General features: G+C 43.1%; 1 protein-coding gene across 5 annotated transcripts in view; it reads right to left on the reverse strand.

Annotated features, from left to right (window-relative positions):
* Positions 1-23,058, reverse strand: part of FAM193A (family with sequence similarity 193 member A) — a 306,086-nt gene that overhangs the window by 223,977 nt on the left and 59,051 nt on the right. For all 5 annotated transcript variants that reach the window (XM_069203630.1, XM_069203636.1, XM_069203652.1 and 2 more), the window contains 4 exons: positions 20,731-20,900; positions 17,488-17,655; positions 13,378-13,606; positions 6,812-6,936 (listed from right to left, as the gene is read on the reverse strand). In XM_069203630.1, coding sequence (XP_069059731.1) covers positions 6,812-6,936; positions 13,378-13,606; positions 17,488-17,655; positions 20,731-20,900 — 692 coding nt within the window. The remainder of the gene's footprint in view (positions 1-6,811; positions 6,937-13,377; positions 13,607-17,487; positions 17,656-20,730; positions 20,901-23,058) is intronic.

A 23,058-nucleotide genomic window follows, 5' to 3' on the forward strand; every position in this document is an offset into this window, starting at 1 on the left:
CCTGGCCACTCACTTTCTGCCAAACATACACAGGCATATCAGAAATATCCCCATAGAAAAGTAGTTTGTCTGGCAAAAAGAATATTAAGTGTAGATTTTCAGTTTAAAGCAATTAGGATAAAACATCTAGGCTGTTATAACTATCAACCAAAGTTGTTCAGGGTATCTTATCAGCAGATGTTCTTATCTGGAAATCACCACAAATTTATGACTGATCAAAAGTCACACCCTTGCTCTCTCCAAGCAATGATGAGATTTTCCTAACATTTTAGACCTATTCTGTTTCTGTGTGAAAAAGTGGACGGCCACAGCTAGCTCAACAGGGACTGAAGTAACCACAAAATATAAGGGCAACTCAGTACAACTATTCAACCAATTATGCAGGACTACTACTTATCTAACATTCAAACACATTCATTAAATTATTACAGCAGCTTAATAAAAAAAAAATGATTACAAATGTTCATTTTTATTATCAATCAAGTTGCTGGGACGTCTAAAGTGAGCACCCTGTTATGTATGTTACAGAGTGTAGGAAGTTGGCTCTGTATGCACTATTTCAAAGTAAGGAATAGTATGCACAGAGTCCAAGGGTTCCCCTTAGAGGTAAGATAGTGGCAAAAAGAGATAATACTAATGCTCTATTTTGTGGTAGTGTGGTCGAGCAGTAGGCTTATCAAAGGAGTAGTGTTAAGCATTTGTTGTACACACACAAGCAAAAACTGAGGAACACACACTCAAAGACAATTCCAGGCCAATAGGTTTTTGCATAGAAAAATATATTTTCTTAGTTTATTTTAAGAACCACAGGTTCAAATTTTACATGTAATACTTTAAATGAAAGGTACTGCGAGAAGGTACTTTATTCAAAGTTCCTAATCACAATAGAATATATACTTTTCAAATAAATCACATATAGCTATTTTAAAACTAGACACTAGTGCAATTTTCACAGTTCCGAGGGGGAGTAAGAGTTTGTTAGTTCTTGCAGGTAAGTAAACCACCTACTGGGTTCAAGTTTGGGTCCAAGGTTGCCCACCGTTGGGGGTTCAGAGCAACCCCAAAGTTACCACACCAGCAGCTCAGGGCCGGTCAGGTGCAGAGTTCAAAGTGGTGCCCAAAACGCATAGGCTTCAATGGAGAAGGGGGTGCCCCGGTTCCAGTCTGCCAGTAGGTAAGTACCCACGTCTTCGGAGGGCAGACCAGGGGGGTTTTGTAGGGCACCAGGGGGGGGGGGGGGGGGGGGGGGGCACAAGTTAGCACAGAAAGTACACCCTCAGCAGCACGGGGGCGGCCAGGTGCAGTGTGCAAACACACGTCGGGTTTCCAATAGAAATCAATGGGAGACCAAGGGGTCTCTTCAGCGATGCAGGCAGGCAAGGGGGGGGGGGGGGGCTCCTTGGGGTAGCCACCACCTGGGCAAGGGGGAGGGCCTCCTGGGGGTCACTCCTGCACTGGAGTTACGATCTTTCAGGTCCTGGTGGCTGCGGGTGCAGAGTCTTTTCCAGGCGTTGGGATCTGGGAGTCAGGCAGTCGCGGTCAGGGGGAGCCTCGGGATTCCATCTGCAGGCGTCGCTGTGGGGGCCCAGGGGGGGCAACTCTGGCTACTCACAGTCTCGTAGTCGCTGGGGAGTCCTCCCTGAAGTGTTGTTTCTCCACAAGTCGAGCTGGGGGCATCGGGTGCAGAGTAGCAAGTCTCACGCTTCCGGCGGGAAACGCAGTTGTCTTGAAGTTGCTTCTTTGAAACAAAGTTGCAGTCTTGGGTGAACAGAGCCGCTGTCCTCTGGAGTTTCTTGATCCTTCTAGAGCAGGGCAGTCCTTTGAGGATTCAGAGGTCGCTGGTCCTGGGGAAAGCGTCGCTGGAGCAGTGTCTTTTAGAAGTGGGGAGACAGGCCGGTAGAGCTGGGGCCAAAGCAGTTGGTGTCTCCGTCTTCTCTGCAGGGTTTTTCAGCTTAGCAGTCCTCTTCTTAGGTTGCAGGAATCTGAGTTCCTAGGTTCTGGGAGCCCTTAAATACTAATTTTAAGGGTGTGTTTAGGTCTGGGGGGTTAATAGCCAATGGCTACTAGCCCTGAGGGTGGGTACACCCTCTTTGTGCCTCCTCCCAAGGGGAGGGGGTCACATTCCTATCCCTATTGGGGGAATCCTCCATCTGCAAGATGGAGGATTTCTAAAAGTCACTGGCCAGTGACTCCTCCTTGTTATCCTCATTATCTCCTCGGCCTTGCCGCCAAAAGTGGGGCCGTGGCCGGAGGGGGCGGGCAACTCCACTAGCTGGAGTGCCTGCGGTGCTGTAACAAAGGGGGTGAGCCTTTGAGGCTCACCGCCAGGTGTTACCGCTCCTGCAAGGGGGAGGTGATAAGCATCTCCACCCAGTGCAGGCTTTGTTACTAGCCACAGAGTGACAAAGGCACTCTCCCCATGTGGCCAGCAACATGTCTCGAGTGTGGCGGGCTGCTAAAACCAGTCAGCCTACACAGGTAGTTGGTTAAGGTTTCAGGGGGCACCTCTAAGGTGCCCTCTGGGGTGTATGTTACAATAAAATGTACACTGGCATCAGTGTGCATTTATTGTGCTGAGAAGTTTGATACCAAACTTCCCAGTTTTCAGTGTAGCCATTATGGTGCTGTGGAGTTCATGTTTGGCAGACTCCCAGACCATATACTCTTATGGCTACCCTGCACTTACAATGTCTAAGGTTTTGCTTAGACACTGTAGGGGCACAGTGCTCATGCACTGGTGCCCTCACCTATGGTATAGTGCACCCTGCCTTAGGGCTGTAAGGCCTGCTAGAGGGGTGACTTATCTATACTGCATAGGCAGTGTGAGGTTGGCATGGCACCCTGAGGGGAGTGCCATGTTGACTTACTCGTTTTGTCCTCACCAGCACACACAAGCTGGCAAGCAGTGTGTCTGTGCGGAGTCAGGGGTCCCCAGGGTGGCATAAGACATGCTGCATCCCTTAGAGACCTTCCATGGCATCAGGGCCCTTGGTACCAGGGGTACCAGTTACAAGGGACTTACCTGGATGCCAGGGTGTGCCAATTGTGAAAACAAAAGTACAGGTTAGGTAAAGAACACTGGTGCTGGGGCCTGGTTAGCAGGCCTCAGCACACTTTCAAATCAAAACTTAGCATCAGCAAAGGCAAAAAGTCAGGGGGTAACCATGCCAAGGAGGCATTTCCTTACACAGAGCAAAAGCAATAAAGTGAGGCTTCAGCAGAACAGCATTAGGACTATGGCTTGGGGCTTGCAATTTCCAGGGTAGACACAGGGAATAGCAAGATTTTAGGCTTACAGCGCTCTATTACAACCCTTACTACCGCAAAGACAGTAGTTACATAACTGACTGTTTAAAATAGTATCAGGAAGTGGGAGCAGTCATCAATACTGCGAGTGCTCCACTAACTGCATGACTGCTATTCTATACAGCTGAAATTCACATATTACCTTGCAGAGTATAAAATATGTAAAAAAAAAAAAACAAAGAAAAAAAAAAAAAACCAATCCCCACCGAGGTCCATTGGCTCCCCTATAAACATGACTGCCGTCCTAGACAGTAAAAAATAATAATCATAAGCAGGGAAGCACTCCAGAAATGCCCTTATTTTTGAAAAACAAACTTTACACGAAGGTTTCTCAGCTATGGCCTAAGTAGTGTGGAACAATTTGCACTACTGCTCCAAGAACAATACTCAAACTTTCAACTGAGGGGTGAACTCAGATATTTTTCATTATTTTCTGAAGACGTACTCGGTTTCTACACAGCCCACAACAATATTCTTTCCTTGATGGTCACCATTCGCAACAGCATTTTCTTTTTTTTGCATGGCTTATTGTTTTCTTGATTATATAGATTCATATGCAGGGGTAAATACAAAAAAGGGCCTACTGACAGTCCATACAACTATTTTAATGTAATCACTACCAGTATTTGTACGCATATATCAGCAACATGTGTTTGAATAAGCCTTTTTCCTGTAGGCAGTAGGCAACGGACTTCTCCCCTACACTATTCAATGCTGCATTTATTCTCCAGATTGTATGTGTGTATATATTATATGCATATTTTAGATTTATTTAACGCTCTTACCTCTTAGATCCCTCTTTACAGGCATTAGGACAAGCCTGCAGGAAGCCCGTGCATCCTGTTGCTATGGCGAGGATTTCATGTTTATTATTAAAAAAAAAAAAAAAAAAAAAAACACGACTATAAAGGGGCTTTTAGCCTGCACCTTACTTGCTATTTGTTGACATCATGCTTCTTTGCTGCCTTCTAATTGGGCACTGCTTGGGACACGTCACTTCCAGCATCACTTAGATTAATTAAACTTTAGTATTGTCCCTCCGCTGTGATTGAAGTAGAGTGTTCGTGTGATATTCTTTGCAAACTTATTATAATAATGACTACAAAAAGCATGTGTGAATTATGTGCCAAAAGGGTAGAGAGGTTTAGTTTTGTACCTGCTAATGGTGATGCCCGCAAAAGAATATGTTCCTCACTTTGTTACTCTTCCTCGCCCCTGTGCTTCTTCCTACACCATGCTTTCTTGCTGCCTCCCTTGTGAGCGGCTCCATCAACCCCCGCTGCTCTTTCCGTTCTGCCTACACCAAACCCCTGCTCCATTATTTTAATCCACTCCCTATGTTTATTTTTGCAGTTTAGTATAGTTGGAACAGGTCATGATTATTTAGGTACAGGATATTAGAGTGATTTGTCCACAATCACAAAATGTTGAGCCAAAGCAGAGACTCTCATGGCTAAAAACATTATTAAGCCAATAGATCTTGCATCAGCAACACCTATTGGCTTTGCCCATGCTTTTCTTTAGCCTGCCATTTGTCGAGATGCACTCATGGTGGTCTGCCATCTATTGGATGTGTCAATTTTCTCAGTATCTCCAACCATTTTTCCATATCCTTTCTAACCTTGTCGCCACTTCTGGCAGCTTTGATCATGGTTTCCTACCCCAATGCCTAATCCTCAAAATAGTTTTCCCAAGCAACTTCGGGCTGCCAGGCTATAACCAATGTGCGTCTATGAGATGCTTAGCAAGGAAAGCAGCCAGGGCCACTAATTCACATTTCATTTTGTTTAATTGATAAAAGTGGGATTTGTCTTCTAACAGAATACACAGCTTAATAACTAATTGGGCCCAATATTCAGCTATAATCCTGCAGGACAACATCCTATGCAAGGAGTCAGCAGTTGCATCATGACATCTTGGACAATTACTTGCTATCATTTTAATATGTTTTGCTCAGTTTCAGAGGGGTTCAACTGGGTCTAGGCAATACAATACACTGGCCCTATTTGAACCTGCCATTATTTGACACTAGACAAGAATTCCTGTTCTACGTCTGAAAATGGCTTGTGCGTGTCAGTGTCTTCAGCCTAACTTTAAGTGGCCCTCTAATCTCGTCACTTCTCAAAGCTTTGTACAGATTTAATATGAATTTCGCCTTTTGCCCATCTTAAGCAGGACATCCATAGTTTTAGAATATCCATGGATTTTCAGGAAGTGAGCCCACACTTCACTCTACTGTGATATAGTACACAAGTTGGTCAGCTTCCAATCCAAAATGTTGCCTGTACTTTTTCATGTTAAATGTGCTTATTTGGTAGTGGTTCACGAGTTCTGCACTCACATATTTCCCCACTGGTCCATCAACATGTGTGTACCTATTTTCCTTAAAAGTTGTATGGCCCACATCTTCATTTCTGAAGCACATGGAAGACTCGTTCATTCACCATTCATTGGCACACCCCCTCACCTGTTTGATGGGGCTAGGGTAATCTGTGGGGACCACATTTTCCCATGAAAAGTAGTTTGCCCGGTGATTTTAGGCCACGCATGCCAACAAGTCATTTTTCTCATTGCGCTTACTATTCTTGAACCATCTCACCATATTTCTAGCTAGAAGTTTAGTTCTAACTTTGCAGGTTCAAGACCTCAAGTTTCCAAAGTCCATTTGGGTACATAGCTTTACTCTGCGCCTCTTTCGTGACAAAACCAGCAAGAGCAGAAATTGTCTAATTGTTAAAATTTAGTGTGTGGGACTGGTAACACTGCATCATGTACAGGCATGTAGGGAAGAACATCATTTTCGACAAGCCAATTGGCCCATAAGTGAGAGCAGAAGAATACTCCAGATTCTCTCTGACTGTTCCAACCACAACTTTACCTATTATATATACTAATGGGTGTTTCTCATGTGTATGCGTTACCTATATGCCACTATCTGTTTCCCATCTAAACAGCAGACCCAAGTATGCCTTGGAGTTTAATTTAGTCGGTCCACCCATTGGCATTTCTGGAATCTCTGGGATTTCATATCATTTTATGGATTACTTACATATCATGGAATTCATTTAGTTATTGCAGGAGGACTGGTGTTGAATCTCTTGAAGATACACCAGTTTCATCCACTTCCACAGTTTATCATTTTAACTCACTGCATTTAAAAAAATAATTTTAAATAGAGCTGCTGTTGGTTTTCATTCGATGTGTCACTTCTCATCCTCTTTCATATACTGCTATTTTCACTACACATCACCAAATTTACAAGCATCATTTGATGTAACCGTGGTACACCATTTCTATTATATGCTCAGACAACAAACCAATATGAATACAAACAATCTGCAGGATTTTCCTTTTCAATGTCTGGAGTTACGTTAACAATACATGAAGTCAGTTTAGGAGTTTTACCATACTATCAGCAGTAATATATAATGAACCACTTCCATTAGTTTATATTTCACAATCTTATCTATAGAACAGACAGACAGACAGATAGATAGAATATTACCTCACTTGCGATATCAATGTTGGTAAACTATTCTGCAGAAGTGGCTCCGAAAAAACCAGATTTTCAAAAAGGTGCTTGTTGTGCAATTCCCACGTCACCTGAAATTTCTTCAAATGTTCATTTTCCTATTTACATTAGGGAAAAAACAAAAAAGTAACACTGCAAACAAAAGAATCAACTTCCTTTCAGATGGTGCTCTTCAGAAGCAGTTTAAAATTAGCAAGAGGGATCGCGTACATAGTTTGTACCACTCAGAGATTAAAACTAAACCACAATGCCAACACATTAGCTAGCAAAATAGTACAGTAGGTTTAACTCCTATGATAACTCATAGAAATAGTGACGCCTGCTATAGACTGTGTACAAAATGTTATTTATCTAACCCACACTTGCAACTAGATCTATATTTTGTAGCACTGCAATACAGGGTATTGGGTGCTCCAATACCAGGATTAATGGTAATGCTTATTCCAATAATGAAGAGTGAATGTCTAAGGCATTCATAGTTATATAAACTGTAATTTACACACACCTTCAATACGTGCTCAAGCATACAGGCTAGCAGCATACCCTAGACAGCTAAGAAACGTTCACCCATCTACTCTTCACTCAGAGTTTCCACATTATGCCTCATTAGCCAGGTAACATGTAGTTCATGCAAGGCTGTGGTGGGTATGGAAGATGAAACTAGGTAACAGGAATGATGTTGTGGGCTCGAATCACAAAGTTACTGGGAATTAACACATCCTGACTATTGGAAGGTTTCCTCCTAGCCCCCATTGAGCGTAATGCACGGTTGGGTGAAGATGGCTTGTATGCATGCTAGGACTCGGGCAATCAGACTGCAAGAGCTGCTTAGTAAAGTGAATATACACTGTGGAACAGATACGTACATAGTTCTTTCAAAATAAGTGCAGAGTAGCCAAGGCAGATAGTGTACAGCTATCTTTAATGAAAGCATGTTTTGAGAAAGCCACAAACTATGGCGTTGCACTAATGACAATGCAGGAAAATGGGGCTATGATATAGCTGATTTTAACAATGTTTAAGTACTTTTGTAGGGGTGTGGCTTGGTAAGCCAAGATGGTGGACGCACAGGCCCTGCACTCCGCTACAACAGCCCAATATGTCATTTAACTGCGCCATTCTCCTAATTCTTGCTTCTTCCTCGACAGCCAAAGCACTGCTTCTGTACCCGAAGAACACAAAGCTGAAAGGTGCAGGGGTCCTGATAGGGACTGAAGGGAAAGGCTGACTCCCCTGAGAGCAGCCACCTTGCCGAGCCTTCTCACCAACGTGACCTGCACATCCCTCTGTGTGAGCCTTCGGCTGGATCTTAAAGATCACTGCAGGGCGAGTGCTGCAGCACAAGAGCTGAGAGGACCCGCCACTACAACCATTTCTCATGGTGGAGGCTGGGCTGGAATAGGGCCCAGCTGTGTGGAGTGTCACTGCCTGAGGCTTGCGAGTTCTGGGCCTACACCATCTATTCAGGCATCTGCCGAGACAGGGACGAGCTACACTGAGCAATGTCTCCATTTGGCCCTCTGCTGCTGTGGGCTGGACTGTGCCCCTGACATGCAGTGGTTCTCGGGTACCCCTGGACTTTGCAAATAGACCCTGCTGCATTGGGCCTGCAATGAGAGTGGATCATGCCAGGAAGGGAATCACATGGGCTGTGAGGGGTATTTCACCCCCTGACTGAGTGAACCTTGCAGTCAGCTTAACTTAAGGCTACTGGGGCCCGAATAGTGCAGAGGCTTGCAATCCTGCAGAGGGGTGTATTGACTCTGCAACTGCTTCGCCTCACATCCTGCTGTGTCCTTATGATGATGACCTGCAGGTCCCCTTGACTCTTCAACCGCCCTTCCCCCATACCTTGGAGCCTGAAAGATCCCTGCCAGCAGCCAACCCATGGTGTTTTGTGGGTCTTTGTGGGTCCATTGGCCTTGACCCCCAATGCGCTGGCCTAAATGGGCAGGAGCAGACTGACTGTGCGGTGCCGTGAACTGCCACCCCAGCTCCAGGCAATGCACCAGCACAAGCTGGTGCACACACTGACTCTACAAGTACTGTATATAACCTTCATGATCCAGCCACTGCTGTCCATTACGCACAGAAGATCATGGGGAAGGCATGGGCAGGACCTGCTATTCACCCATCTGGTGGCTCAAAGCAAGTAGGCCCAAATGTGAGGCCTCAGTTCCAGGACACCGACGCCGACCCCTACCCCACAGAGCAAAACTCTAGATCAAGGCTCACAATACATTGCACTTCTATGACGATCCAACTGGAGCAGTTCTCCTCTTCACCTGAATCGGGGTCTGTCTGGAAGCGGTGTACAGCCGCCATGGGAGCTGGCAGTAGAGGGGCCCGTCGCAACAATAAACTGATGGAATGAAGAGATATGGACTCCAAAGACAGCCAAGTGGAGGAGACCCAGCGCTCTGCTCTAGAAACTGCAGCGATGTTTCATACCAGCTCTAAGACACTGCACTCAGACCATAAAATCTCCAGAAAGACAGAACACTACTCAGAGTAATCTCCCAAGATGAAGCAATTTTAAAGTAATTGATTAATCTGAAATAATGACGTGGAACTGACACAAAGTTTCAGATAATAAACACTGGGACACCCAAAAGATATGGCCTACTCGACCAGTTTGCTGTGCCTTTACTTTTTGTCAATGCAGCACTGCATTTGGAAACAAACGTTGACAAAGCCAATAGGTCGTGCATATCCAAAAGCTCATAGATGTCAATGTGTTTTAACCATGTTGAACAGCAGCGTGCCTGCTATGCAGCATGGGTAAAGGTAAATGTAAAGGAAAAAAGCGCTATGTCACAGTCCGCACTGACCATGTTACATCAATATTTTTTCTATTTTCAGCCAGGCTGCACACTAACTGCACTTCTGTGCAACATAGCTAAACAAACACTGGCAATAACCAATATATCTTGCATAGGCTAGACCTACTGGCTTTACCAATGTTTATTTTTTTCCATTTAGTTGAATGTGTGCCTTTAATTAGAAGGGACTTCTCATTTACCAAACAAAAGGCACAGAATAATGAAAGAGCCAGGGAAAAAAACAATCTAACCATGATGCCTCTACGGTTAGCTCTTTTATGGTGATTGTATTTAAGATTAGAGAGAAAGGTCTTGGTTTTGGGCACATGCATGCAGATTTTTGTGTGCAGGTGGAGCTGGATGAGAGGTGCCAGTTCCACCCTAAAGCCCCCCATGGCTGTAGCTGCTGTTCCAATCGTTCCCTCCTTCAGTGCAAGGAATTAGTGCATTTCAAGTCCAACCCTACTCGGGTCAAGCTGGCTAATAAAGCAAACAAACAGTACCCCACGGGCTGGTCTGATAGGCCAGTGTGAGAGTCAACTTTTTGGTTATTCATGGGCGTGTTTTATGATCTGCTAGGCTGCAGGTCGACCTAAAAAGTGAGAGCCACCAATGCAAGCGAGCTGCTGGACAAAATACCTCTGCACCCAAGTCCCACAGCCTAAGTCTGAGACTACCAACGAGGCGCCCTTGCACCAGAGACCCTCAAGAGCAGAGTCAACCCTCAACCCCACTTCTTTGGGTTCTGCCCAATGGTCTCAGAGTCCCCACTTGCAGCCTTTTTCTGTTACAGGTTTCCCCCATTGATTTCAAACGTAGCATCCAAGGCTACCCTTGCAACTAGCAACTCTGCACCCAGACACAACTGGGCAGGTAACCCAAAGTTGCTGGTGGTTCTAAGGATCTTGGTCCTTACTTATCTGAAGTCCAGAAGATCAAACCTCTAAGTCGTTTGCAAGTGACCCTAAGGAGTGTATATTTTATTCATAGTATACCATTACCAAGTTTGAGCCTCATGCCTCGGATCTGACACCTGTATTTACTTTGCCTTTTAATAAAAATGCTAACTCAAAAAGTACTAGCCCGATCTTGTAGATCTTGGTGTCTACATTAATATAAAAATGTGCGCTATTTTTCTAAATTGGCCTCGAGTTTCTTCTCGAGTGTGAATCTCATTTATTCACTCTGTGTTCAACAAATGCTTAACACTACCCTTGGATAAGCCAGAGCTGCTCGACCACTGTAGGGAGCTAGGTTCTGGGTGCAGTAACACCCCCCCCCCCCCCACACACACACACACACACACATTTTTCCTGGTTTTTAGATGCAAGTTTGACTGAAGTGCCTGGGTTCCTGCTAACTAGGTTGTCATTGCCAGTGTGCCTTTCCTAAAACAAGACACCTGGTCATTTGATCCCCAAGTAACCAGGCCCTTCAGTCCCCCTGTAAGTCCCTAGTAAATGGTACTCCTGGTACCTAGGGCATGGGTTCTGAAGAGGGCACTTCAGAGCTGCAACACAACTTATGCCACTTCCAGGGACCCAGCAGCAATATTATGCAGGCTGAGTGACAAGGTGCTCCCAAAATTGAAAACACAACATGACAGACTATTGTGCCATGTCCCCCTAAAACACTGCTTGTAATATCTGTAAGTCACCAGTACAGCAGGCCTTCAGCCCTAATGCAGGGTGCATTATATTACAAGTGAGGGTATATACGCATGAGCAAATATGCCCCTACTATGTCTTTGTCAATTGTTAGACAGTGGGGGCACTGAAGCGACACAGGGAGGGTGGGGGCACTGAAGCAACACCTGCACAGCAGCAACACTGGGAGGGCGGGTGAGGTTCATGGAAAACAACACTGGAAGGGTAGGTGAGGTCACAGAAGCAACACTTGGGGTCACGGAAGCAACAGTGGGAGGGAGGGCCGAGTCACAGAAGCAACACCCTTGGGGTCACATGGGATCACTGTTGCAACACTGGGAGGGCGAGAGAAGGCCCGGTAGCCACACTGGGAGGAAGGGAGAAGGCCCGGTAGCCACACTGGGAGGAAGGGAGAAGGCCCGGTAGCCACACTGGGAGGAAGGGAGGAGGCCCGGTAGCCACACTGGGAGGAAGGGAGGAGGCCCGGTAGCCACACTGGGAGGAAGGGAGGAGGCCCGGTAGCCACACTGGGAGGAAGGGAGGAGGCCCGGTAGCCACAATGGGAGGAAGGGAGGAGGCCCGGTAGCCACAATGGGAGGAAGGGAGGAGGCCCGGTAGCCACAATGGGAGGAAGGGAGGTGGCCCGGTAGCCACAATGGGAGGAAGGAAGGAGGCCCGGTAGCCACAATGGGAGGAAGGGAGGAGGCCCGGTAGCCACACTGGGAGGGGGCCCGGTAGCCACACAGGGAGGGGGGCCCGGTAGCCACACAGGGAGGGGGGCCCGGTAGCCACACAGGGAGGGGGCCCGGTAGCCACACAGGGAGGGGGCCCGGTAGCCACACAGGGAGGGGGCCCGGTAGCCACACAGGGAGGGGGCCCGGTAGCCACACAGGGAGGGCAAGAGGGGACATGGAAGCAACACAGGAATAGTTAGAGGGGGGCACGGAAGCAACACAGGAAAGGCCGGAGGGGGCACAGAAGCAGCATGCAAAGAAGCATCACACAGAGGGTGGGAGGGGCACAACAGAAACACTGGGGTTGGTGAAGAAGCAGCAAGAGCTAGAGAAGAAGGCATGGGTGGGGGGAAACAATGCAGAGGACCACACATGTGAGATCAACATTGAAAGCAGGGGAAGAGAAGCACATTAAGGAGATAGCTCAAAAACACACTCATGCAGTGCTTAAAACAAAAGAAAAAAAAAGTTACAGAAACCACAAAGTGGAAGCAGTGAAGGCAACTAATCACAAGCTATGTAAAGGGGCAATGCTCCATGGAAGGGATAAATACAAGACTTACAAGAAGAAACAGGAATAAGAAGCAGGCAAATGAGTGACAAGGAAAGCTAACCAATGGTAAGCAAAAGGTGGACTTCCAAGCCGCTATGTATTATTGATGTTCATCAACGTATTTCATAAGAGACAGCTCACGCGCTGTCTAATATGCTTTTAAAACAAATTTAACAATGAAAGGAAGGATTGGATAACGTTTGCACAGGAATGAAAGTCAGTTTCAGAATCAGTGAACCTATGACTGAAATTATAAAAATAGTTCTGCAGGGCACTCAATCTTAATCCATATTTACAGAAAAAACCCTAACTATAAGTCAAAAAGAACCCAAACTGAAAGACCCTACCCTAAAACGATCGTATAGCACCTTTAGGCCTTGGGTTATGTAAGCAGGGTAGTTAAAGGAATGCACTTGGGTTTATAGCCACAACTAACTATCAGACAAAAGCAAAGTATATTAAAAATATGCTAGTTAGCTGCAAAACAGAAAAATAATGTGTGGACAAAACTTGAATCTTTCAAAGGATACATATGAATGTACAACACTCTTCAGAGCAATTGCATTATATTATTATAAGAAATAAGTGATACTTCAGGATTAAATCATAAAAATGAGCTTGGCAGCCAAATTAAAAAAGTTTGAGTGATATAGAATACCACATGAGAGATGTGATATGCTCCAAAATCAAATAATCAATAGAATGGATCCTGCTCAGGACTACAATAAATATAAATTAATACTCATTATTTCTATTAATCATCTTGAGAAAAAAGTTGCCTTACCAGAGTGAAAAGGAAAGTGCTGATTGTACGTGCTGCTTGACAAAGTGCTGTATATTCTTCAAGAAGCAATGAGATGAACTGATGTGCTTGTGGTGGTCCTGGAACCGATGAAGTTACTTTTGTTCCAAAAGACAAATGCCTGAGCAAACGAACCTTCATTTCCAGGACATACTCCCTTGCTTGCTGCTCCAACCTCTGGTACAGCTGATAAGGATCTCTCTCACAAAGCCTGCACATAGAAAATTAACAGTTAACGTGATTGTAGGTTTCAACCAAATACTAGACCATCATAGACATAACAATCATGGACATAATAAGTCCTTTAGGGAATCAATGAGACTAAGGCGAAAAACCACAATATCACAAAAAAACAACTGGTATAGTACGTATTTGCATGTTAACTAGTGCACAAAAGCTCATATAGTCTGATAAACATAATAGACTACATTGTGGTGAGTTTCATTAAGAAAATAAAAATGGCAGATCTCATAACACCATTTTCTCTTCTAGAGTAATTGCAAAACAAAAAGGTGGTTTAATGCACTTATATGTTGTTCAAATATGCACTGTCAGCAAAATTATAAAGATATTTAAAAGCTGTGAAAGCCAACAGACACGACGTTGCTAAAATTAATTCTCGTTCTCCAACCAGTTGTCCATTTATGGGCACAGAACTATTGCTAATGATGTGCTCCTACAATCGCAAGCATTTAGTAAACGCTCTACAACAAACGTTATTCCAAACAGCAGTCATTAAAACCTATAACACTTAACACTCAGAGTGTAGGTGGCCAGAATGTGGGAATACACAGTTAGGTACATCATCAAGAAGTCTTCTTGTTTGGGCACAGGAATGACATCCTGCAAGGTCATCAGCTATAGATTGTGGTGCAACATAACATTTTTCTTTGGGATAAGAAGTTCACAAAATGCACTCCGTACACTTATTGTACTTCTTAGACAGCAACTTCAGCAGTGCCTCTATTTTTTCCAATAGGAAAATTATATAAATGAACTACATGAAAATATTGCTGTCATCTGATTTGTGCCATGTTTGGCACAAATCTGTACAACAATAGTAATAGATTATCAATGAAAAATAAGTTATATTTTAAATTCCTCTGCCTGCTACACAGGGATACTTTGTAGGTCCAAACCTGTGTTCGTGCATTCCTTTCAGTGTTATCTGACGGGATAGAAATCTTACGTCAGCTTCTACCGACTGATGGGGCAGCAGGGCTTTTATAGTGGGCTGAGCTGGCATCTGGACGTCTCCTTCTATGCCCCTTGATGTGAAACCAAATATCTTCTTTGCAAAAAGTGAATAAGGCTTGGCGAGCTTCAGCAGCAGGTAGAAGCAAGGTCAGGTATGCTCACTGAAGTTAATAGGTGGGATTCTGTATGAGACTGTGCTCCGAGGCATGCCGCTGAGTTCCTGTGAAGGTTGCAGCTGCCACAGTTTCAATTCCCCAAAGATGCTCAGGGCCTTCATCCCCGCACTGATTTGATGCCTTGAAGGGAGGCGGTGAAGAGTCTGGATTGTGGTGGACTGTATAACAAGTTGACAGTTTAGTGCCAGTGCAAAGCACTGGAAATCACAGACTCAAATTTTGCACTATTGTACTTGAAGGGGCATCTGCGGCAAAGGATGGACGCATGACAGACAATGCAAAGTAGCAGCTCTGCCAAGCACCACACGTCAGGGTTAGACTAACGCATTCAAGAGGCACTTTAAAAGCTGCAGCCCGGGTGTGGAGTTTAATGTATGAAATACTGCTCTCAGTGCTGGTCCTGCCTGTCAACAATTGCCTGCTGCGGGACCGATGTATATGACTTGTTCCTATGGTGACGCAGATTTCAGTTTAGGATATATTTCATTATCAGATAGGCTGCTCAATCATCAGCCGGTTGGCGGGGCAGGTAAATTAGCAAGAGCCGGGTCCAGCCTCACATGGATCCGGCACCTTTTGCTGTTTTCCCAGGCCTTCTGCTGCTGATGATCGGTCCAGGTTGGCAGCAGGCATGTCCAGAATGTGTTCCCTCTGCTCTGTGCCACCCTCACCAGACAAGTGGCACCACAGGCGTGAACGACCCTGTGGTGCCCGGACTCTGACGGCAGGCAGGCATGTGGTTGAGTGGGCAGATGGGCGCCCCCACTCAGGGGCATCGTGGAAAAACAGGGGCATCAATGGATGAGCACCAAGTGCTTCCCAGCACATGCTCAGAATTCTTAGATGCCAAACGCTGAGAGGAGCCACATGTAAAGAGGCCTCTGTGCTGATTAGGCCAGCATGGGGAGGGGGATTTGGAAGTGCACAGATGACACAGGGAAGGCACCAGTCAACACCTGAAGCCATGTTGCCGCTAGAGATGGCCTAAGTGTGAAGAAGTGAGAAGGCTGGTAAGATCAATAGGCACTACGAGATATTCTGGGCAGGGTAGTGTCATGGCCCCGGGCTAATGGTAGAGTTACCACCTCTGTTATAACCTATGCATGCCATCTCTGACATACGCCTTACACAGACTTGGGCACATTCTTCGAACCTAAAGAGCAGTTTGAAAAAAAAACGAAATAATGAACATACATGTGTTTACTTATCTGTGCAAAAGACCAGCAAACATCAACAGTACTATTGCATATATGTTAGTATTTTAAGACCATATTAAAATACAGTAGTAAACGAGGCATGGGCCATAATGCAGATGTAACCATTGGATCGTTTTTGAAAGCTGTTTTGGACCTGCTGCAGTCTCTTCTGATGCCCACTTAAGTACTTCTAAGATTTATATTTCCCTAACACATAAGAATTATGTAGGCCAGCACATCATCTTAAAGCATGTAAAACTGCAAGTTTCAGAATGTAATCTGCTTTTAGAGACACTGTACATGATGATGAGAAATGGTTACTTTTGGTAGTGCATCACAAGAATGTAGCCCACATAACCATGAGATCTAGCCCACATAACCTAGGACTTTTTAGTTAACTAACACTGCCATCAGGACCGGAGTGTTTCTCAGTTTGTATAAACACTAAATTTTAATAAATATATTACTCAACCATGATGCGGTAACAGTCATCTACACACTAACTTTCCAAGAAATGTTGAAAAAACGCTCCACTAACTTGCAGCTTTACTCATAAAACTATATAGTAAAGTATTCCAATTTGTATTCATCTATTAAAATATTTATTTCATTACACAAATATATAAGGGCTTTCACAACTACTGAAATATATTATGAAATGTTTGCTCAGTTGACTTAGTCATTTAAATGTTGTGTGTTAGGTAAAACCTGAACTCTGCAGTCAGAAGGAAAATTAGTTGTAAGAAAAACTTACTTTTGACCTCTGTGTGAACACAGAGCAAATGTGACATAAGAATAAGACTTAAAGGCATCTTTTATTGCCCCTCCACTTTTCAACTGAACAGAACACCTATTCAGTGTCAACTCACCAGAAGGGATGAGTAAGTATTAAAAATAGCTCGACCTGATCAAATAAGACTCGCCAATGCAAGTGGATTTTTTGAGCCCTGTATTAGCAGTATACAGCGCGAAAAAACACCAAATTTAAAAGTTGAAATTCCCAACCACCAGATGGCGGAATAATGGACAGCAAGTGAATCAAGAAAAGTTTCATGCTACAAAACACCATCAACATTTTTTTGATGAAGGGTATGCTTTCAAAAGCAGCAAAAATGAGATTACAGTGTGGTTAATGTTGTCAGGAATAACACCAATTCCACCTACTGTCAACACTAAAATAATACATTAAACCAGAATGCTTTTCTAGTGGTTTATATGGTAAATAACAGTTCTAATATAGGTCCATAATACAAAAATAAACATCTGACGAAACTCTCCAATTACTGCATATGCGCATGGCTAATAAGGAACAGGAGATTTCAACTATAAAATTTAAAATGAGCAAACAGCACATCACAGTTTTGATAAGTTTCATGCTTCCAGATGTCATTACATATTTTAAATGGTCACTTTACATAGACAAACCTATGCTTACTGAAGATGGAAATTCCTTAACGTTAGAGGATGACAAATAAAATCATGGCATGTGAAACACTGCACACAAACCACTGGGAAATATGTACCTATCAACCAAATCTTTCATTCCATCTTTATCTGGCACCAAGGATTGGTCCTGGTCATCTGCAAGTGGAGTGCCAGCTTGTCGATATATACAGCGGACCATGTACCTTACTTCTGACCAGTAATTCTGAAGCTGATGAGATTCTCGTTCAGTCTCTGCTGAAATTTCTCTGGGAAAAAAAATTTAATAGAAATTTAAATTTCTAAAGTAAAAACGGTAGTGACCCTAAGAACACCAAGTTTAAAAGATGCGAAGAAAGCTTTTAAATCAAGTACAATATGTCAGAAAAAGCTGCTTAGTACTGCTCAAAGGCAAGTGTTAACGTGATGGGATGCAAAGAACAAATTGAATAGTATAATACATCTATTGAACAAATGTGATAAAATGGGACCTTGTATCAAAAAAGGAAATGGCCAATGTAACGCTTGCAGGCCAGGTCATCAGTTCAGTTTGAGGACACCTTAATATTTAAGCCACAAAAATACGACTCACATGGAATGATATATCTGCATAACTGAATGGCATAGGTAAAGAAAACAGCTAGCCAAAAAATGTATTAACACAGCCATTCTGAGGGAGAATTAGTAAAGTTACCATACTCCATTCCTTCCCTAACTATCAGTGTAGCTCAAATACAACAGTCATAAGGCATTAGCAACCTATTAAACGGTTTAGAAGGAAGCCTATTTCCTTCAGAAATATGAACCAACTATAGTAGATACTTTTTCAAAGTTTCATGGTCCATCTACAGTGACTGGAACAAAATTCAGAGCTACGGCACATTTTTTAGTGAGTAGCCTTGACTGATTTGGTAGTACAGACATTTGCAACCACTGTATGACTTCAGCCTAATTAGCTTTTTATTGTGGTGCAGATTGTGCTTTAATTTCCATTACCCATAGAAAACATTGCTCAAGTTTACTATACCCTTATGTGACTTAATTTTAACATTAGCAAGCTTATTTTCTACACATTGGTTCATGACGCAGTTCTGATATTACCAAGGGTATATGGTATTACAATTACCAAAATTTAATTATATTTCAACCTTAAAATAATAAAAGTGAACATCCAATCAGAGCCTATCCTAGCAGCAAGCATTTAAATCACAGAGTAAGCATCTAGCCAGTCATGCACAATTGACTAGAGAGAAATTAAAAATATTACCACATCTCAAGCAGATAAGAGTGGGAAGTAGTGATACAAGAATTAGGACCCTTGGAACTTAACCAATTTCCACCAAAAAGCATTTTGTTGCAAGACATATCAGGTAGCAGTAACTGTATTTAACCCATTCAGGAGGCATTTAAAGGAATAAGTACATGAATGTTCAATTTCAGCATGTCACAGAAAATTGAACAAATACATGGCATACTGGTTTTATAAGGTTGAGTAAAACAGCCATACGTCATGGTCGCAGCGGTCCCACAGACTAAAGTCTGATCTTTGTGTCACAACTAAAATAGGCACGGTTACCATCCAACACACAAAATAATCCCAGAGATGATTGCCTTCTGAAAACAGAAGGTGGTCAGAAGCGCAGATTAGTGATCCAAGAGTAGGTACAGTAATTAGATTTTTTTTATTTTTAATATTAGAGACCTCTTACAGCAATCATATCAGATTTTGTCCATAATACCATTTGTATAGCACTTTCTTCAAGGGCACGATTCACCAAAAGTGTATACCCAACTCATTTCATATTAGGGTAAGAAGAAAGTCTGGAATTATTTCACATTACTTGCAGAACAAATATTTGCGTGAGGGCAGTTATCTCAGAAAGGAGCATGCAATATTGATAATGTATTATTGCTGTGTAACACCAGAGTTGAGGTCCCATATAAGTAGATTAATCAAACTACCAATTTGTACAAACCCCAACACAATCAAGAGTGGGAGCAGCAAGGATAATCTCTAGTTTCACTCTCCAGTATGATTTGTGGAGAACAGCATCTCGCTTAGTACGACATAAGAAACCATAACAGTATGAAGACTCAGGACCATGTTAATAAACACCACTCACCTCAGTTTATATTCTAAGGACTTTTGTGCTGCATGAACCTCGCTAATACAAAACCACGTCACAAGGCAGGCGAGTGGTCTAGTAACTATAATTTGGCAAGAATGTTATTGTCTTCATTCAGGAGTGATAAGTGACTTTAAGAATTGCACTCCATCACTCCATCTGTTTTTTTCGATTTAAGAGGAACTATGACAACAGAGGCAAAATACCAGGGACTCTGTGACCAAGTCTTAGGAGTACTCCTTAAAGAGCTGCCACACCAGTAGTTTCACAAATGATTTGTACAAGTCAAGTAAGAGCCCATCAAGACCAGGTGCCTATCAGGCAGCCAGGCTAGTGACAGCAACACTGATCTATGCTAATAAGAAATGTACTTTGAAAACTGTCATCACTTTATGATCGAGGACCATTAGTTTTACCTAGTCCAAAAAATCTCCTTTACATGATCATGGCAAGGTGGCCTGAAACTACACTACTTTCACTGTTGAGTACTAGCTCCTCATCTGTATGTGACCAATCCTGTTACTGCCTCCTTCAGTAGGGATAAGCCAGGTCAGGGGCCTTATTAGGTGCTCTAACATACCATAGTTCTTAGCAACAACATCTTTCACACAAAATATAAACTCCCTTTTCGGCATTCTCCAAAAAGATATGTGATGCAATCTCAAAATGTGTGAGCAGAATGAGTAGAGGCATCCCCCTTTAGAGTGCCCCAAATTATTAAATGATCCAAATGTCATGTCAATGTAGTTATGGTATCATAAAGCCAATCAAGAAAAGCAACATTTTACAGTGGGTGTTGCTTAAACTGCTATTACTTGTATGTGTCCTACTAGATAATCAATACCCAAATGGAAAGACTGTCCACAACACATATGTGGTCAGCCCCTCAAGGCGGTGACATGGACCAAAGTATGAAAAAACAAATCCTTAGTAAGACGCAGTGAGGTGTGCCAAGTGTCAATTTGGATGGTACATAAAAAATGAGTTAGATGGAATGCTTTGTTCACCGCAAAGATAGCATAGATAGGATGCTGTTAAATGCTGCCAGGGCTATAAAGAATCATGACTGTGCTATACAATGCTACCATAAAGGTCAGATGGGTCACATAGCTATTTTGGATTGTCAAATTATATTAAAGCACATCACATATTTGACACTGCACAACCATGTTGTACGCTAAATTCTCATTTCTACATTTCATGAGGAAAATAACTTGCCTTCGTTCATTACATGCTTCGCAGTTGCAAGCTACGTCTGGTGTTGTCGTATTATTGAGATCTGAAGAAGATGGGCCACTCTGTGCACCAACAGTAATTCTCCCACCTCCTAAAGATTCCTGCTGCGGTCCGCTGTTAGCAAGTGGCATATGCAAGAGGAAATCTTGATTCTAAAAAAACCAAAACAAAATACATATACAAGACTGTTAGCCAGTAGAAACAAAGCATTGTTTTGCATGCAAGTATGTGTACTCACCAAGTGCTGAAATACAGTAACAACCCAATTTTTAAACATGTTTTGGAAAATATGAGTGTGTTTGTGTGTGAGAGAGAGAGTGTGTGTGTGTGTGTGTGTGTGTGTGAGAGAGAATGCATGCATGTGTGTATGTATGTGTGTATGTATGTATGTATGTATGTATGTGAGAGCGTGTGTGTATTTGTGGCCACAGAACGAAAGAACAAAAAAAAACAAAAAACACAACAAAAAAAAAAAGAAATCACACACTTTACTAGTTTCTTCAGTACAATAAAACCTGTATTGGAAGGATGAGATGCTCATTTTTTCCTGTCTCCAAAAATCTTTGTACCCTGCTCTCACTTGCACAGCATTCTCTCTTTTTGCTCATCTCATACACACAGCATTCTCAGTGATTTATTATTTATTTGCATACCTCTGCATTCTACGCAGCACACAGTATTTAGGGGAAAGGTTTTAGATGGGAAATAAACTTGCGGTCTGTTTGGAGAACTGCTGTCCAGGCTCAAAGGTAAAATAATGGACAGCAGCTCTTAGGTCGGTTTTGATAGGAGACTGCATCAGAAGGAAAGGTTCATGGATCAGAATCTCAAACTGATTTTTCAGCTGGATGACTTCTCTTCCTGTGAATCTTAAAATCATTGACATCCAGCATGGCAGTTGTGATCTCATTTAACAAGTACAGCCTGTGCCAAAGAGACAATGGGGGTGTAGCTTAATCTGGACTGCAGGCACGTACTATGGACAGCACAGCAAGAGCGCTCCATTTGGCAGCCTCCTAGTTTATTTCACCCTCTAATTCCTCCTCTCACTGGAGATACTGGTGCTGCATAGGCTCTCATTATCCTAATGAGACTACTGGATTTTTTGGGCAGCAAGATCGTTCACAGTGTGGGGGACTAAGTCTAATGAAGGACCCTTGTCACCCCAAATCCGGGTTATGCTCCGGCTAACTAGCTTTGCCTCATCTCTCCCGAGCGCATGAAATCTTAGTACTTCTCAGGGAAGTCGTGGTCACTCAGGTTACAACCAGTTCTCTCATACAACGTGCGGTCTCATATATAAATGACAAAGGCAGTTTGAGTTTTAAAGATTAGTTTAATAAAACAACTGCATTTTAGATAAGGCGTGAGCTGCAAAAAACAGAACCATACAACACAGTAAGATGGAAATAGTAACGAGGAAAGTGAAACATAAAAATAAGGCTATCATATTGTAACTAAATTATGCTCTCTGTAAGTTATATTTCGAGCACAGCATGTGAAGCTCTAAACCTGCCTTTCTGGTTTCAGCGGAAGGACATCAACCCTCATACCTGAGCAAAGGCCTGTGATCTGGATCAGCATCTGCAACAGGGCAGTCAGAATCTAGTTGTGGGTTCCTGGTCGGAATCTCCCTCTTACGTGTACTGGGACTAGAAACTGTTTTTATACTATTGATGTGAACTAACACCCCGATATTCCTGCATAAGAATGTGTACTGTCTACGAACCATAAAGACTAAACTTCTACCACGTCTATAGGCAATGTACCAGACTGTATTCTTGACTGAAGCACAGAGTGAGCAAGAATGTATTGTTTGCGAACACAGCACTGAAGTAAGCTAAACAGTGTGATAGAAGAAAAGAAAACAAGACCGTGAAACTGGTTATTGTAAAATAACAGTGTGAGGATAAAATAAAATGCATCTAGGGCAAAGTGCACAGAGGCCTAATACGTTAAGCTAACGCACATAAAGCTACAATAAAAATGGCAACCCCACACCCTCCCCTTGTCAGTAGAAAGTGGTTTAAGCCGAAGCTAAAAATTAAAACCCTATCACATTTTAACAAGTATACATCAAAGCATATTAATCCTAAATTTAAAACGTAAGCATGCAGCAAAAATGCCGAATCTCAAAGCACAAAGTCAATTTAAAAAAATTCAATTCGAAAGTGTTGTCATGGAAAGCAGGAGAGTCTCCACTTCGGCAGATGACAAAACCGGAAAATCCACGCCAGAGACTATTAAGGAGCAGGTGTGTTACGAAGCCCCAGCGTCAACCAATGCGGCATCCCCTGCAGAGCCTGTAAA

The sequence above is a fragment of the Pleurodeles waltl genome, chromosome 1_2, assembly GCF_031143425.1.
Source record: "Pleurodeles waltl isolate 20211129_DDA chromosome 1_2, aPleWal1.hap1.20221129, whole genome shotgun sequence".
Classification (NCBI taxonomy): Eukaryota; Metazoa; Chordata; class Amphibia; order Caudata; family Salamandridae; genus Pleurodeles; species Pleurodeles waltl.